The sequence below is a fragment of the Bipolaris victoriae genome (genome assembly GCF_000527765.1).
Source record: "Bipolaris victoriae FI3 unplaced genomic scaffold scaffold_9, whole genome shotgun sequence".
Classification (NCBI taxonomy): Eukaryota; Fungi; Ascomycota; class Dothideomycetes; order Pleosporales; family Pleosporaceae; genus Bipolaris; species Bipolaris victoriae.
This window is the reverse complement of record NW_014575383.1, coordinates 180,414-195,368: the sequence shown is the minus strand read 5'-3', so window position 1 is coordinate 195,368 and position 14,955 is coordinate 180,414. Positions and strand designations below refer to the sequence as shown.

Sequence of the window (14,955 nt, the reverse complement as noted above, 5' to 3'; positions counted from 1 at the left end):
TCTGCCCAATCATTAGCGGGCGGCATCCTGAGGGCGACGGTGGCTGGGCGGCTTGGGTTGGGTTGGTAAACAGGGCCGGGGCTGGTTGCGCAGGGCAACTGTCGTGCTGGCTTACGTACGTGCATGTGAAGACGGGAACAAGCGGCACGGAAGACCCTCTTCAAGAACATGACTGGTGACAGTAATAGGTTGCCGAGATCCAGACTGACCGCAGAAACTGCACGGGGTGGTATGGGCCATGGGTGTCTGGACATGTGATGGATGGTCGAGTGGAGGGGTAGTACGCGACAACCATTGAGGAGGCTGGCCAAACCCCGGTCACAACTTGCGCCCGCCACTCTCATATATGGCTGCGAAAAACAAACTCTGGGCCCACGCTCTTGAGTACCTATAGCTTTGCGTGAAGCGAATCTTAAGTATTGGTTGGGTTTGTTTTTTGTTTTCTTGTTCAAGCCTCTTACACAAGTGCGAAAAAATAGTTGTGTTCTATCCGTAAGAGTCACGTGATATGTACACTGTACAACAAGTCCTCGCATTCTATACCTAAAATCAGACCACCATTTCGCCCAAGAACTAACTGTAACCCATGTGCAACGAGCATACTAGTACTAAACTACAAAAGACGCTATGCGAATTTCCAATGCTTGTACCTTTGCCTTACGTACTATGATAACAATGAACATTCCCACGTTCATTTACTCGTCAAAGCCCAGCGATTCTAGCTTCAGCTCCTCCTCACGGCGTCTATATCTCAGCTTGTTCCTCGGATCCAGCGCAATCGTATCAGCAAACAGATGCACCGGCTCCAACGACGCTCCAGCCGCCAACGTCCAGTCATATTTAAGTAAGAGATGACAAAGCGCAATCTTCATCTCGTTTGCCGAAAAGAAGCGCCCGGGACACGCATGCAGGCCATGGCCAAAGGATATGTTTTCAGCGCCAGTCGATACGAGATGTGCTTTCATGGCTAGACTAGGGTCTTTTCGCATGCGGTAATAGCGATAAGGGTCGAACTTGTTGGGTTCGGGGTAGAGCTCAGGATCGAACAAGTTCGCGATGTCGACTGCGACGTATTGCCCTTTTGGAATAACCGTTCCGTCAGGAAGGACAACTTTCTCCTTTGCCATTCTTCTCATACCGACTATCTCACAGTGTTAGCTATTATCATGCCAAATCTTAATCAGTCGATAGTATATGCTTACAGATTGTGTTGGGGTTGATCCGCTGTGTCTCTTTCATAGTACTATCCATAAGCTTTAGATTAGCAAGAGCGAGCTTAGTCAGACCATCGGTGCTGATAACTTGAACGATTTCCTTTCGCAGGTCCTCTGCTAGAGAGGGGTCGTTGGCGATACGCGTCATAGTCTGGCCTAGCAAATCCGAAGTGGTATGGATTGCTGCAAACGAAAGAGACATTTGGAACACAGCAGTATCAGCGGTGCCCTGGCTTTCCTCGTCGATCCACTCAAGCGCGTCATTATACCTCAGAGCTGGTTCGGACTTTTTCGCAGCTTCAAGCTTTAAGCGATTCCGTTCTGCGACAATCGGCTTCAGCAGTGCACGCGCTTGGTTGAGCTTCTGTTCGACAATCTTGACTTCCTTGGAAAACAAGCCGTATACCGGCTTTAGTATCGAAGGAATGTAGTTCATCTTCTTGGCGGCTTGGAAACTACAGACTGTATATTCTTTTGAGAGTTGGAGCCATTCTTCGTTGCGGCAGAGCTCGTCTCCAAGAAAGACTTTGCTTGACAAGCGAGTCACCAGGGACAGAACACTATCTGAAACAGTAATCTCTTTCCATTCTAATCAAGTTAGCTTTTAATATTAACAGCCTAGAGAAGATACCATACCCGAGTCACAGCCATATATCGTATCAACGGCAAAGGTAGCTTCTGTAGAAAGTGGTTCTGTTACAGAGTCTTTGATATTTACATTAGTACTCCATTGTAGGCTCTATACGCTTGGTGAGGTACTTACTCAAGAACTTCGTAAGTTGCTTTTTCACTACTGTCTGCAAGATCTTCTTCTCGTGTGAGAGAATACAAAGTGGATCAAAAGCAGACAACCGATTCGGTAGTTCCTAAGTTATCATTTAGCTCACAAGTACAAGAAACATTTATATCCCTGATACTAACGTAATTCAGTGCTTCTCCAAAGTTTAAGCGCGGCTCGTTGCGAATAGTGTTCGCATATGACGGTGGAAGAACAATAATCTCGCCGATGTGATTAATCAGCCTATACGGCTGCTTGCCGTAGGACTTTCTAGCCATGTCAAGCACGCTAGGGCCACTTTTCATAAACTCTATCCTCTTAACAAGCATAGGTTGGAACCATGCTGGAGGATTCGCCAAAGGCAGCTTTGACCGGTTGGTGAGGATGAACATCGAGATGATGAGTGTAACAACAGCAAGTGACATGGTGATAACTGTTGGTAAGACTTTCTCGGTTGTATCAGGGGATGGATCCAATAGGAGATTGGGAAGGTGCAAGGTGCGAGGAGCTGACATGTTGACAAGTCGTAAAATCTGTTCCAAGTCTGTTGCGATCAACCTGTGTAGGGATGTTAGAGATGTCAAGTAATGAGAAAACGTCCAGCCGTTCGTTTTATATATCAAACCCAGACCCCTTCCGCTGCTTTTGGTCCGCCTTCCTTTTACTATAAGTCGCGGGTAACGTAATCTCCATTCACCGAGAACATATCGATGATACTGCCCAGCAATGATGTTTGCTAGCCTCGGCCAATAACACATTCATCATAGATTGATATGAGTGGAACTTCTAGTCATCGGTGGTTTCACCCATCAAGTTTTAAAAGCAATCAACAGTGAGTTATTGAATTTTATGGGACCCTAGCAAGGTTCATGCACAGGGAAATGCGGCCACTAAGTGCATCGTTTCCTTACCGTATACAGGCAGAATCCAGAGGCCACAGCGATTCGAATGTCTTTTTTTTTTTCAAATAACACATCAAGTATGATCTTATGGCTAGTATAAGATTCTGTGTTTAGTATGGATGTACGATTTACATCACTGCCTTTTTCTTTTATTTTTCCAACCCTCAAAAATGACCAAACGAGAGTGAACGTTTAGGGGTAGATGTAGGAGACCGCGGCCTCCGGCTCCACACACACATATACAAGCAACATGCTTGTTGCTTAGACATGATCCACTGTGCCAATGTCTACGTCAACGACTGGATTCGTTAAGTCCGAGAACCACGCCGATCATAAACCCAACAAGCTTTCCTTCATATTCAGCTACTTCAAGGTATTCACTCATTCCCTCGCCATCGAATATAAAGTGATTACAAGAAGCTCTTTATTATAGGATATAAACACCAACGACTTAATCAGGTTTATGCTATAGGTGGTAAAACGTAGTTGGTAGGAAGTTAGTCAAAGAGCTACGCATGGGCGGGTATTGCGGCCGTTCTGCGGAGGCTTGGTGCTTGGCCCAGCACACAGATCTTATTTCCAGCTAATTAAAGCGCGCACTACCTATCTAAGCTAGCGTTGATAACACCAGCGTTTTAACGAAGTACTTTCGTTCCCCCACGCTTTTCCTAGCCTAACAATCTTTTATACAATGATCTTACAAGAAACAGCGAGAGGAATCCTTCCTGGAGCAAAAAACGCCAAGCAGCTGCAGAACCTACTCGCCCATTGATCTCCCTGTCTGGTGAAGACGCATAGAATAGAACCTATTGGACTACTGATAGCAAAACATTGTGCTGGCGTACGATCTTACTTAGTTACGTCAATCTACTACGATTCTACCTTAGGAATGGGAGACCATTTCAACGTCATAATAGTTCAAGCAGTAATATATAAGGTTATACAAATTATACTAAGAAATCTTTGAAACAAAAAACTACTAGACTATCTTTCCTTGATTGTTTAGAGAAGAAAGAAGGATATAATAGATAAAAAAAATATAATCAACTTATAAATTTAAAGATTCTTGAGACATACATAATATACTAATTTTCTATGTCAAGTACCCACGTAGATAGAGATGAAAAAAAATCTCTACAATAGTATATACTACAGCTGCTAGCGACTCTATGTACAAGCACAGCACTAAATAAAATATATAACAAAACTCAAGTAATCTACACATAGCAATCTCTTAAGAAAAACAAGTTTCCTACCCATCAACCCAATTTAACAAAGCATTGGTAGCATCACCAGCGTCACTGCGCAAAAAGCACGCCTGAATCGTCTCCCCCGTATGCGCCGCACCTTTCCAATACAACCCATTAACCCCACGAATATCTTGAATCCTCTCCTTCCTCTTATTACTCTGAAGCCACGCTTCATGAACCCACTTCCTACTCGCATGCGAACTAGGATTGCCACCGTAAAACTGAACACTGACTGTGAGTGAGTCCTCTTCACGGACTATATTCAAGCCAGGACCGCAGTGGTTCTCGTCAACGGACGAGGCGTCCGTGGACCATTCGAATTGGTGGTTCGGCAGCGTATCTTTCTCCACGCACGAGACTTCGCTGGAGGTTTGGCCGAGAAAGTTGCGGTAGGAGACTTGCTGGCAGACTTCGTCGGCGGCGCATTTTTCTTGGTGCGTGATGATGGCGTGGTTGTTTGTGGGGATTACGGTTTGGCAGCGCGCGGTGTAGTCGATGTCGTTTTGACATACGGCTGAGAGAAGGTTGGTTCGGTAGTTGTAACGGCGAGTGTGGGTGCGTGCGTCAACGGTGGTTCGGGTGTCGGCTGCACAAGCTACTTGGCCAAGGTTCCTCCGTACAAGAGGAAATGCTCGGGCACTAATCTTGGTGTTTGAGGTCGTGTTGGGATTGAGTATATCGACTCCTGTCATCGACCAATCGACTGCTACCTCGGCGAAGGATACCGAGGCCATCGAAAGGAGAAGGTAAAAAAGATTCATTTTGATTGTGTGTTATAGTAAGTGTAAAACGTAGGAGTTTTGATTGTTCTGTTGGGATCAAAAGGTGCAAAACTCGCTATGATTTCAGACAGAACGTTAGGCAGCGAAATATATATCAGTTATCGAGGCCCGAGCTGAGAGAAGAGGAGGCTACAATCGTAACGGGACATGTCAGACATCATCTCATGGTAAGAACTAACCTAATTACGACCTCTGCCGTTGATATCCCGCTCGCATTGTAAGCAGTAATGAGACACGCTAGACCTCACCTGTTCATGAGAACCACAAGTTAATTTCCGCGGTTGTAGATTTTGAACTCTATAACCTATCTTAACCTTTTTTGACTTTTTTCTTTTCTTTTTGAAATTACGGCGAAACGAGTTCCGTATTGTCATCGCATCAGCGTCTCGTGATCATCTAAGAATATCCAAACTCCAACAAGCGCCCTTTTCGCTACCGTCAGGCTTTTCGTCTACTCGGCTGCCGAAATGGTGAAGTACACTCTTGCTGTCCAGGCAACAGCAACAACAGCTACTTGGCCTCCCCATTCACCCATCTCTTTTGACCAAGCCGTGCAGCAAAAAGTAAATCATCATCGGGAACAAACACACAGTGGATACATGACAATGATTGATGCATCTGCCTGTATATTTTCATATTCGGCTTATGCCAGGAGACACTTATCGTCTCATTCTTCACTGGCTATACTACATACACACATCTATCTGTCCAGGTCAATCGACCCTGCGACCCGTGTCGCAAACATTCCCAATAAAACAAACGCCAGAGCTAGTTGTGCCGGACACCCATGTCCGTCCTATCCATACACAATCTGCTTTTCTTTTGCACCGCTCAACGACCCATGATGCAGGTTGAACTTTTGGGTATCATAAAACTCATTACACACACATTACACGAGAGCAAGTTGATATGCTACTCGACGCGGCCGCGTTGATGAAACACGGCCGCAAAGGGATTGCCAAATGGCAGAAGAAATTTAAGCCGCGTGCTTCTCGCGGTAGAACTTTGCAGCGTTGACCATGTTGATCAGCGCAGCCTTGGTCTCCTTCCACTGACGGGTCTTGAGACCGCAGTCGGGGTTGACCCACAGCTGCTCGGGCTTGAGGTATGTGAGCATCTCAGACAGGCGATCCTTGATCTCCTGCTCGGAGGGAACACGAGGCGAGTGGATGTCGTACACACCGGGGCCGATGTGGCGTGGGTACGCCTTGTCCTCAAATACCTTGAGGAGCTTGGCGTCGCTCTTGCTGTTCTCAATAGACAGAACATCGGCGTCGAGCGCAGCAATGGCGTGGAAGAAGTCCTGGAACTCGGAGTAGCAGAAGTGCGAGTGGATCTGGGTGGAGTCCTGGACACCAGCGCACGCAAGCTTGAAAGAGTCGACGGCCCATGAAAGGTACTTCTCGCGCTCAGTGCCAGCACGGAGAGGGAGTCCCTCACGGAGGGCGGGCTCGTCGACTTGGATGACGTAGATGCCAGCAGCCTCAAGGTCGAGGACCTCGTCGCGGAGAGCGAGAGCAAGCTGTTGAGCTTGCACAGACTGGTGGACATCATCACGGGGGAAAGACCATCGCAGGCAGGTAATAGGTCCAGTAAGCATGCCCTTCATGGGCTTCTTGGATACCGAGGCGGCGTACTTGGACTCCTTGACAGTCATGGGAGCAGGGCGAGAGATGTCACCGACGATGATCGGAGGTCGGACGCAGCGGGATCCGTAAGACTGGACCCAACCCTTGGTGGTGAAGACATAACCGTCAAGGCGCTCACCAAAGTACTGCACCATGTCGTTACGCTCGGGCTCACCGTGGACGTAGACATCGAGGTCAAGCTCATCCTGGATCTTGACAGTCTCCTCAATCTCCTTCTCAATGAACTTCTCGTACTCGGCAGCGGTGATCTCACCCTTGGTGAACTTGTTACGCTGGATACGGATCTCCTTGGTCTGGGGGAAGGAGCCGATGGTGGTGGTGGGGAAGAGGGGCAGCTTGAGGTGGGTCTTCTGCTGGGCATATCGCTCAGGGAAGGCAGACTTGCGCTCGTGCTGCTCGGGGGTGACGCTAGCCTGGCGGTCTTTGACAGCCTTGTTGTTGGTGCGCTCAGATGAGGCACGAGACTGCATCGACTTGGCGTTGGCCTCGAGAGCCTCACGAACGGAAGCAGGGCCCTCGTTGACAGCCTTGGCAATGACGACAACCTCGGACACCTTTTGGACGGCAAAGGAGAACCAGTCCTTGACCTCCTCGGGCAGCTTCTTCTCGCTGTCGAGAGAGTGGGGAGTGTGGAGAAGAGAGCTCGAGGTGGCGACAATGACACGGTCCTTGCCAAGCTTCTGGACAGCAGTCTCGACAAGCTCAATGGCGTTCTTGAAGTTGGTCTTCCAGATGTTGCGGCCGTCAACGACACCGGCAGAGAGAACCTGGTTGGAGCCAAGCTTGCTGATGACGCTCTCCAGCTGCTCAGGGTTCCTGACGAGGTCGACGTGGATGGCAGCAGCTCCCTGGAGGCTAGGGAAGACATCGAAGTTGTGGACAACGTCACCAAAGTAGGTGGCAATGACAGCCTTGGGCAGGTCGGCGCCAACAAGCTTCTCGTAGGCAGGCTTGAAAGCATCCTTGACCTTCTGAGGCAGATCGTAGACGAGGACAGGCTCATCGATCTGGACGTGCTCGGCACCAGCCTCCTTCAGCTTCTTGAGGAGCTCAACGTATACGGGCAGCAGCTTGTCGAGGAGGGAGATGGGGTCGACAGACTGGCCACGGTCGGCCTTGCCGAGGGCGAGGAAGGAGACGGGACCGATGAGGACGGGGCGGGTGGTGATGCCAGCCTCCTTGGCCTCGAGGAACTCAACCACAGGCTTGGGGTTCTCAGCAAGCTTGAAAGTCTGGTTGTCCTGGAGGGTAGGCTTGACATAGTGGTAGTTGGAGTCGAACCACTTGACCATTTCCTGCAAGCATGTTAGCAATGCCTTGTTGACTGAGAGACAGTTGACCTACCAGACTGGGAACGTCGACGCCATCCTTCTGGTGGCCACGGCCCATGGCGAAGTACTCATCGAGCTTGTGCAGTCCGTGCTTGGAGTAACGCTCTGGGATAGCCTGGGATTGTTAGCAAAAGAAAAGGCAACACCAAGGTGGGGGACAAGAAAGACTTACGTTGAAGAGCTGAATGTGGTCGAGAAGGTGGTCGTAGAAAGCAAAGTCGTTGCTGGGAATGATCTCGACGCCAGCGTCCTTCTGGATCTTCCAGTGCTCCAACCTCAGACGCTTGCCCTCCTTGAGAAGGTCATCGCGGGAGAGCTTGTCAGCCCAGTAAGCCTCGTTGGCCTTCTTGAGCTCACGGTCCGCACCCATACGGGGGAAACCAAGTACTGATGAGTGTACCATTGTGATGTGCGTGTCCGAGATGGACGATTGATGTGGGAGGAAAGGGGACGATGAAGAGGAAGAAGGGGGGATGGAATTGGAGTGGGAGGATAGAGGGGAGGGAGGAGGGAGGAGGGATGAGGGGAGAAGAAAGAGCAGCAGATGGTGTGCTTTATGGTTTTTGCTGGCGTATGCTGGCACCGCGGGGTTACCGCTAATGGCGCACCGATGCCCCTCACCGCCTTCGGGGATGAGTGCATCGCCAAACACTATCTGGGCCTCAACCAACACAACACCCTTGGCCGGACTATGCAACAACACCGCTGCTGCAACTCGCGGTCAAGCGCGTCTTTCTGGCCCCTCTGCAGCGAATCATGGCCCCCACAGCACGCTGCTCCATCCGACATCGGTACTATCTGTGCAAAACTCCGAGTGCTAGCGTCGTCGATGCTGTTGCACGCCATACTCAATCAACCCAGTTCGGTGCTACTCGGGCACTTTGATAGTCGCTCGGAGTGGCAGAAAAAAATGATGCGTGCTGCTCGGGTTTTGCATGCTCGCTCCTGGTAGCAGAGTCAGCTTCTGCCCATGTGCTGTGTGTGGGATTGCATATCTTCTGCTGGCATGAATTCGCTGGCATGAATCAGCTCGCACGCCATTGCTTGCTGCCCCTCGCCCAAGCAGTCCTTCTGGGCCTCTAGTAGCTCAGACCCTGGCGATCATCCCCCAACCACACAGGTCGACTTTTTTATATCCCGAGACCACACGGAACAACACCGCACCATGCTCTACATTTACCCTACACTGCTCAATGCCCACCGGTTCTTCTCGTCATGGTCGGACAGTGGCCGAGCAGAAACTGGACAGTGATGCGGCGGAACCACCGAGCACCAGGTCTATTGAGCCGTCTCCACGACCCCGCATCACCTGTAAAACCCCGCCATAAATAGTCCGCATCACACACCAACGCGACTATTGCGACGCACAACCACGCAGTCTACTAGGCCCAGCACTCCTGCAAAAAGCAACATGGCCGAGAGACCAGCACACACGCGAACTGCCTCCACTAACCTTGGCACTTCGGGCCAGCGCATCCTCGAAGGAAGAAACGCCATCGTAACAGGAGCATCAAGAGGTACGTACTGCTCCTCCTTGAGCTCCTCCATTTCTCAGCCCCCCTAGGAATTGGCGTCGAAGTCGCCCGCAACCTCGCTTCCAAGGGCTGCAATGTCGTCATAAACTACACCTCCGACTCGTCTGCCCAAGTTGCCCAAGACCTTGCTTCCGAGCTGCAGTCCGAGTATGGTGTCAAGGCCATCACCGTGCAGGCGAGCATGGGCTCGGAAAACGGCCCAAAGCACCTCGTAGAAGTCACCAAGAACAACTTCCAACACCCCAAGACGGGCAAGTTCCAGCTCGACATCATCATCAACAATGCTGGTGTCGCCGGCAACAACTACGTCGAAAATGTCGACTGCGAAGACTTTGCCAGACAGTTCAACGTCAACGTGCGAGGCCCATTGCTTCTTATGCAAGCCGCCATCCCCTACCTGCCAAATGACCGATCGGGTCGCGTCGTCAACTTGTCGTCGGTCAGTTCTTCGCTAGGATACAAGGGTCAGTCAATCTATGGCGCAACAAAGGCAGCCCTAGAAAGCATGACGCGAACTTGGGCTCGTGAATTTTCCGAGCGATGCACCGTCAATGCCATCAACCCAGGCCCAGTCGCCACAGACATGTACTGGAGTAATGATGAATCGTTCATCGCACTGAACAAGCCCTTCATCGAAATCACCCCGTTGGCGGCACCACGAAAGGGTATCGACCCAGAGCGAATCTATGAAGCTTCCCAGGGCGCTGGAGGAAGACCGGGCTACAGTGAGGAGGTCGCCGGTGTTGTTGGCATGCTCTGCCTGCCTGATGCTGGGTGGACAACAGGCAGCGTCATTTGCGCCAATGGTGGCATGAAATTCACCTACTAGATGGAGTAGATTGCTCGTATCTGCTGCCACCTCTCGGCCTTTCCATATCTCGCCTACACATATACATGAGAAAAACTTGCGCGAATCTGAGCTTGTCTCGAAAACAATTCAAACCAACATTTTACCCTTCGTCCTAGCTATACCAAAGGTGGACTGTTCGACGTGATCAACACTTTACCATTATAACAGTCTATGTTTTGTACACTAAGAATTAGCAATAAGTTCAGAGTGCGTGTATACCACACGCACTAGTACGCCCCTGGTTGCTGCCACCATTGTCACAAATTTCGCTGTTGACTGCGAAACTTTGGGTTTTCGTGATACCTGACGGCGAAGCAACGATACTGCGCTCGGACGATCCATCACCCTGCCATCCTGCAGCTGCTCTTTCATCACTGCCAACACTGACGCCATCATCTTCCATCTGATTGTATGCCCTGTTCATGTGTTTCGAGCCTATTGTTTGAAGTTCTGAATGGGCACCATGTGAGTCGGTTGTGTATCCTCGAGTTTGCTTACGGCTGTTGAATGACGATTCTCCAATCACACGTGGTGCGACATGGCGTAAAAATAGACGCATTGCCGGCAGACAACCAGTTATGATGATAAGGTTGGCTTCGATGAGACTATTCTCAATCGTCAGTTCGTATTCCAAAATACGAGGTCAACTTCGGAGCCTACTCACATCCATATCCCGGGCATGACAATAGCCCACGTCTGGTCGATGGTGGTGAGCATCGGGAATAAGAGGGCAAGGCGCACTCCGCTGGTAATACAAGTCCTATTCTATGTAAGTCTGTCATCTCTTTGAGTGAGTTCTCGCATCACTTACAGCGATCCGACGCCGAAAATACACAACAAGCCCGCTTTCTGCGCCCTTGGAACCTGTAGCTTAACAACCATGGGTATGGGCAAAATGAGTAGTAAAATATCTGTCACCATGTTCAACACGGCAGTTGCCATGTAGAGTGGTGTGCGATTGATACAACTCCCCTCTGTGATCGTAATGTCCCAATTTCTCTTAAAAGGTGTACAGGCGAAGATAAGCGGAAAGAGGAGTGCAATGCTGTACCCGATGACTATGAACATTCCGCCATACACACAGATTCGGAACCAGCGCAGGGGCGATAATCGAAGATATAGCAACAGAAGAGACAGCTTTGCGCTCGCCAGAAAGGGGCAGTAGAGGATGCTAGCGACGTTGACCAACTGCATGAGATTCAGCGTAAAGAAGGTATTTCACTGGCTCAGAAATACTCACATTCAGACTAAAATTGACGCGGTTCCCGCTCAGTTCCCAAATGTGAACACCGAGTGTTCCTCCCCGATACTGCACTGGACGGCAGTTAGCTTACGCAAATGCGAACATAGTCTTGGAAACATACCGAGTATAATCATCTGGATTGCAACTGAGAAAAACTGTTCATGCGCTCATTAACATATGATCTAGGCGCTTTGGCGATCATAATTCATGGACAGACTTACCCAAGCCACAATCAAAGCCACTACACAATCTGTTAGACACTTTGGACCACGATTACACCACCTATGGAAAGTTCGAAGAGGTCACAATAACTCACTATCATCTGCAGAAAAGCGTTTTGCAAATCTTGTCTTTGTATAGATACGAACGGCCATGAAAAAGGCAGCAATACTCATTCCGACTGCTCCCACCCATAGATTTGCCGCCTCGCCTGTCCTCTGGGGGTCGGAAAGGTTGACAACATAGCCAGGCGGAGCTGGAAACAAGGGCTTGTTCATATCCATCGTGTATGCGAAAGGAGCCTCGAAGATGCAGAGGAGTTCTCAACCAGCAAGATGTTCATATTCAGTTCTGCGACTACTTACTCTCTGCTCTATAGAACGAAACCCGGGCGGCCCCTTCTGCATTGTCATTTCTCCGAGGGAAGGAACATTCCAGGAATATTCCTGGCATATTGCAGGCCGGTTTAAGAGTCTCGGATGATCGCTGTAACTACCAAATCGGTAAGAGATTGGTCAATAGCCGCATGGACGAATAGCGCCGACGGAAGCGCTTTGATTGGTCGATGGCATGGCGTGGTTGAACACCTACGCGACTGTGCCACATAGTGACATGGATAGGACGGCTTCATCGACAACCGTAACCCGAACTCCCAATCATACTGCAAGAACATCATGCAAGGACTCAGCATGCCAGACGTGTAGCGCGGACTACTATTGTTCCAGCACGATGCAACCCATCAAGCTGGTAAATACTGTCTGGGCTCCGGTCAACACGCCATTTCTTGACTAGCATCCCTGTGTTAATTTATGTATACGCATCATGCCATCTGGTGCAACACCCCTAGCTGATAGGTCACTAGCTGCGTCGCTAACTGAGCCTCGACGAATGTATGGTGCGACCTTTATGCGTTCTTAGTCCCTGCAACCTGCTATTGGCAACCAGGCAAAAGCACATGCCGTATTGCCACCGACATTAGCTTATTCCTTCGCTACAGGGACCGAAAGCCACCTACGGACTCTAACCCTCTTTGAACGTTCTCGGGAAGTCCTTTGGAGGTCGGTGAACGGTTATGGCGCACAGCTAATAGGAGCGCCACTGAAATGTCCACAGTGGAGAAGTTATTGGAGAGTACATCTCTTGAACTATTAATATAAGATGGCGGTTGCGCTCTAACAAGAGCACGGCTCTGCTCACTGCCTTTCTTCGCGTCGAATGCTATGATGGCTCGTATGACTGTTGCTCTATTAGCGGCTGCGGCTGCCATTCCTTTGGCACAGGCGGAGTATTGCGTAAGTCAATTCTCCAACCAAAACGTACCAGAAAACGTGCCAGACTAACCACAGATCTTCCAGTGCAATGTGCTTGCGGCAACGTCCCTGAAGGACCGCCTGCTATATCCCAACCAAGACGCATACGTGACACGCGAGAAGACATACTTTGACGTCAAGCAGCAGACCATCACACCCAACTGCATAGTGCAACCCAAGAGTGCGGATGAGGTTGCAGTTGCAGTCAAAGCATTGACAGCTGCGAGCTCGCGTAAGCCTTGCAGCTTTGCTATTCGCAGCGCGGGACATACACCATATGTCGGAGCTTCGAATATCCAGGATGGAGTAACCATCGATCTGAAATACCTTAGCGCCGTCACGTATGATAATGCAAGCACTACAGTCAAAGTGGGGCCTGCGGCAACGTGGAACGATGTGTACGGCGTCCTGGAACCAATGGGGCTCATGCTTCCCGGAGGCCGATCATCAACTGTTGGTGTTGGCGGACTCACTCTGGGAGGTGGCATATCCTACTTCTCCCCAGGGCGTGGTCTGGTCTGCGACAATGCGGTCGAGTTCCAAGTTGTTTTAGCCGATGGCAGCATTGTAACTGCATCCAAGACCACGCGTCCAGATCTATTCACCGTGCTAAAAGGCGGCAACAACAACTTTGGAATCGTCACCAGCATCACATTCGGCACTTTCAAGAACCAAGGCATGTGGGGAGGCCTAGTCGTCTACCCTCAGTCGAACATCCAAGACCACTTCAAAGCACTCGTCAACTTCTCTAACAACATCGACAAGGACAACAAAGGTGCGGCCATTGTTATGCCAGTGTACCAGAGCTCCGTAGGCTTGGACCTGATACTGAATGCATACGATTACGCCGACCCGGTCCCCCGGCCTGCGGCCTACAAGGAGTTCCTTGCGATCCCAGGCAACACATCGGACACAACAGGCCTACGCAACATGTCGTCGCTAGCCGCAGAGCTTGCAGGAGCCACCACTCACAGGTAAGTTATTCTTGCAAATCAGAAACTCTCCCGAACTCCCCATGTATAGTACAAGGATAATCCCGCTGATAAGTCTACCAATCCCAAAGCGTATACTTCGGCACACTTACCTTTGCCAACGACCTCCGAGTCATGACTGCCGCGCATGAAATCTACAAGGACGAATTATCCAAATTGAAGGCAAAAGCAACCGGTGATTGGGGCATCTACGTTCTCTACCAGCCCTTGCCGCCCGCATACTGGCGCGGGAGCGCTGCCAAAGGCGGGAACGTGCTCGGTCTTGAACGCTTTGGCGAGCAAGTCTTGTGTCGTAAGTTCTGTCCCCTCCACTTCCCGATTCTTTATCTACCCAACTACTTATCCTTCCAATCACATCCAAACTCTCGAAGATGAAGAAGAAGAAAAACACATTATATTAATAAAAGGTGCCAGTATACCAACCCTACATCTCCTGGCAAGGCTCCCACCAAGACGCCCTCTTCCAAGCCGCAGGCGCAAATCTCATCTCACGCATCCGCGCCTACGCTCAGAGCATCGGCGCTGATAACCCGTACCTCTACCTCAACTATGCAGACAAAACGCAAGACCCGCTATCCAGCTATGGACCCGAGAACGTAAGGAAAATGAAAGATGCAGCGAGAAAGTATGATCCAAACGCCGTATTCCAGAAACTGGTACCCGGTGGATTTAAGATTTCGGCTGTGGCGTAGCGGCAGGAAAACAGGGAAAGTGGGCTGATTTTTTTTCTTGTCTTGTGGATCGAACCGTTTGAAGGTGGGAGGTGGGAGGGGGAGAGATAAGATGAGAGATAGAGTTTGAAATGTTAATTTTTTTTCTTCAAAAACTTACTTTGACACCGAGTATTATAGTTTTTATCGTTCGGGAATATTTGTACCTGGGCAAAAAAAAACGGACTTG

General features: G+C 49.9%; 6 protein-coding genes across 6 annotated transcripts; 2 read left to right on the top strand and 4 right to left on the bottom strand.

The window, feature by feature from the left end:
• Positions 1–695: 695 nt before the first annotated feature.
• COCVIDRAFT_88465 (hypothetical protein) lies at positions 696–2,507 on the bottom strand (the record flags this gene model as incomplete). Its single annotated transcript, XM_014705343.1, has 4 exons — positions 696–1,141; positions 1,203–1,802; positions 1,978–2,080; positions 2,136–2,507. 4 exons carry the CDS (start codon positions 2,505–2,507, stop codon positions 696–698), a joined length of 1,521 nt encoding a protein of 506 aa, XP_014560829.1.
• A 1,639-nt stretch (positions 2,508–4,146) lies between these two features.
• Positions 4,147–4,905, bottom strand: COCVIDRAFT_23083 (hypothetical protein; the record flags this gene model as incomplete). The annotated part of the gene is made up of 1 exon (XM_014705267.1): positions 4,147–4,905. The coding sequence occupies one exon, from the start codon at positions 4,903–4,905 to the stop codon at positions 4,147–4,149; it is 759 nt and encodes a 252-aa protein (XP_014560753.1).
• A 997-nt stretch (positions 4,906–5,902) lies between these two features.
• COCVIDRAFT_88282 (hypothetical protein) lies at positions 5,903–8,309 on the bottom strand (the record flags this gene model as incomplete). Its single annotated transcript, XM_014705342.1, has 3 exons — positions 5,903–7,870; positions 7,920–8,021; positions 8,079–8,309. The coding sequence occupies 3 exons, from the start codon at positions 8,307–8,309 to the stop codon at positions 5,903–5,905; spliced, it is 2,301 nt and encodes a 766-aa protein (XP_014560828.1).
• A 1,008-nt stretch (positions 8,310–9,317) lies between these two features.
• Positions 9,318–10,270, top strand: COCVIDRAFT_88075 (hypothetical protein; the record flags this gene model as incomplete). Its single annotated transcript, XM_014705341.1, has 2 exons — positions 9,318–9,423; positions 9,471–10,270. 2 exons carry the CDS (start codon positions 9,318–9,320, stop codon positions 10,268–10,270), a joined length of 906 nt encoding a protein of 301 aa, XP_014560827.1.
• A 681-nt stretch (positions 10,271–10,951) lies between these two features.
• Positions 10,952–12,037, bottom strand: COCVIDRAFT_12507 (hypothetical protein; the record flags this gene model as incomplete). Its single annotated transcript, XM_014705247.1, has 6 exons — positions 10,952–11,051; positions 11,103–11,479; positions 11,532–11,605; positions 11,656–11,689; positions 11,756–11,775; positions 11,851–12,037. 6 exons carry the CDS (start codon positions 12,035–12,037, stop codon positions 10,952–10,954), a joined length of 792 nt encoding a protein of 263 aa, XP_014560733.1.
• A 936-nt stretch (positions 12,038–12,973) lies between these two features.
• On the top strand, positions 12,974–14,747 carry COCVIDRAFT_88428 (hypothetical protein; the record flags this gene model as incomplete). Its single annotated transcript, XM_014705340.1, has 4 exons — positions 12,974–13,045; positions 13,109–14,037; positions 14,127–14,347; positions 14,470–14,747. 4 exons carry the CDS (start codon positions 12,974–12,976, stop codon positions 14,745–14,747), a joined length of 1,500 nt encoding a protein of 499 aa, XP_014560826.1.
• Positions 14,748–14,955: the final 208 nt, after the last annotated feature.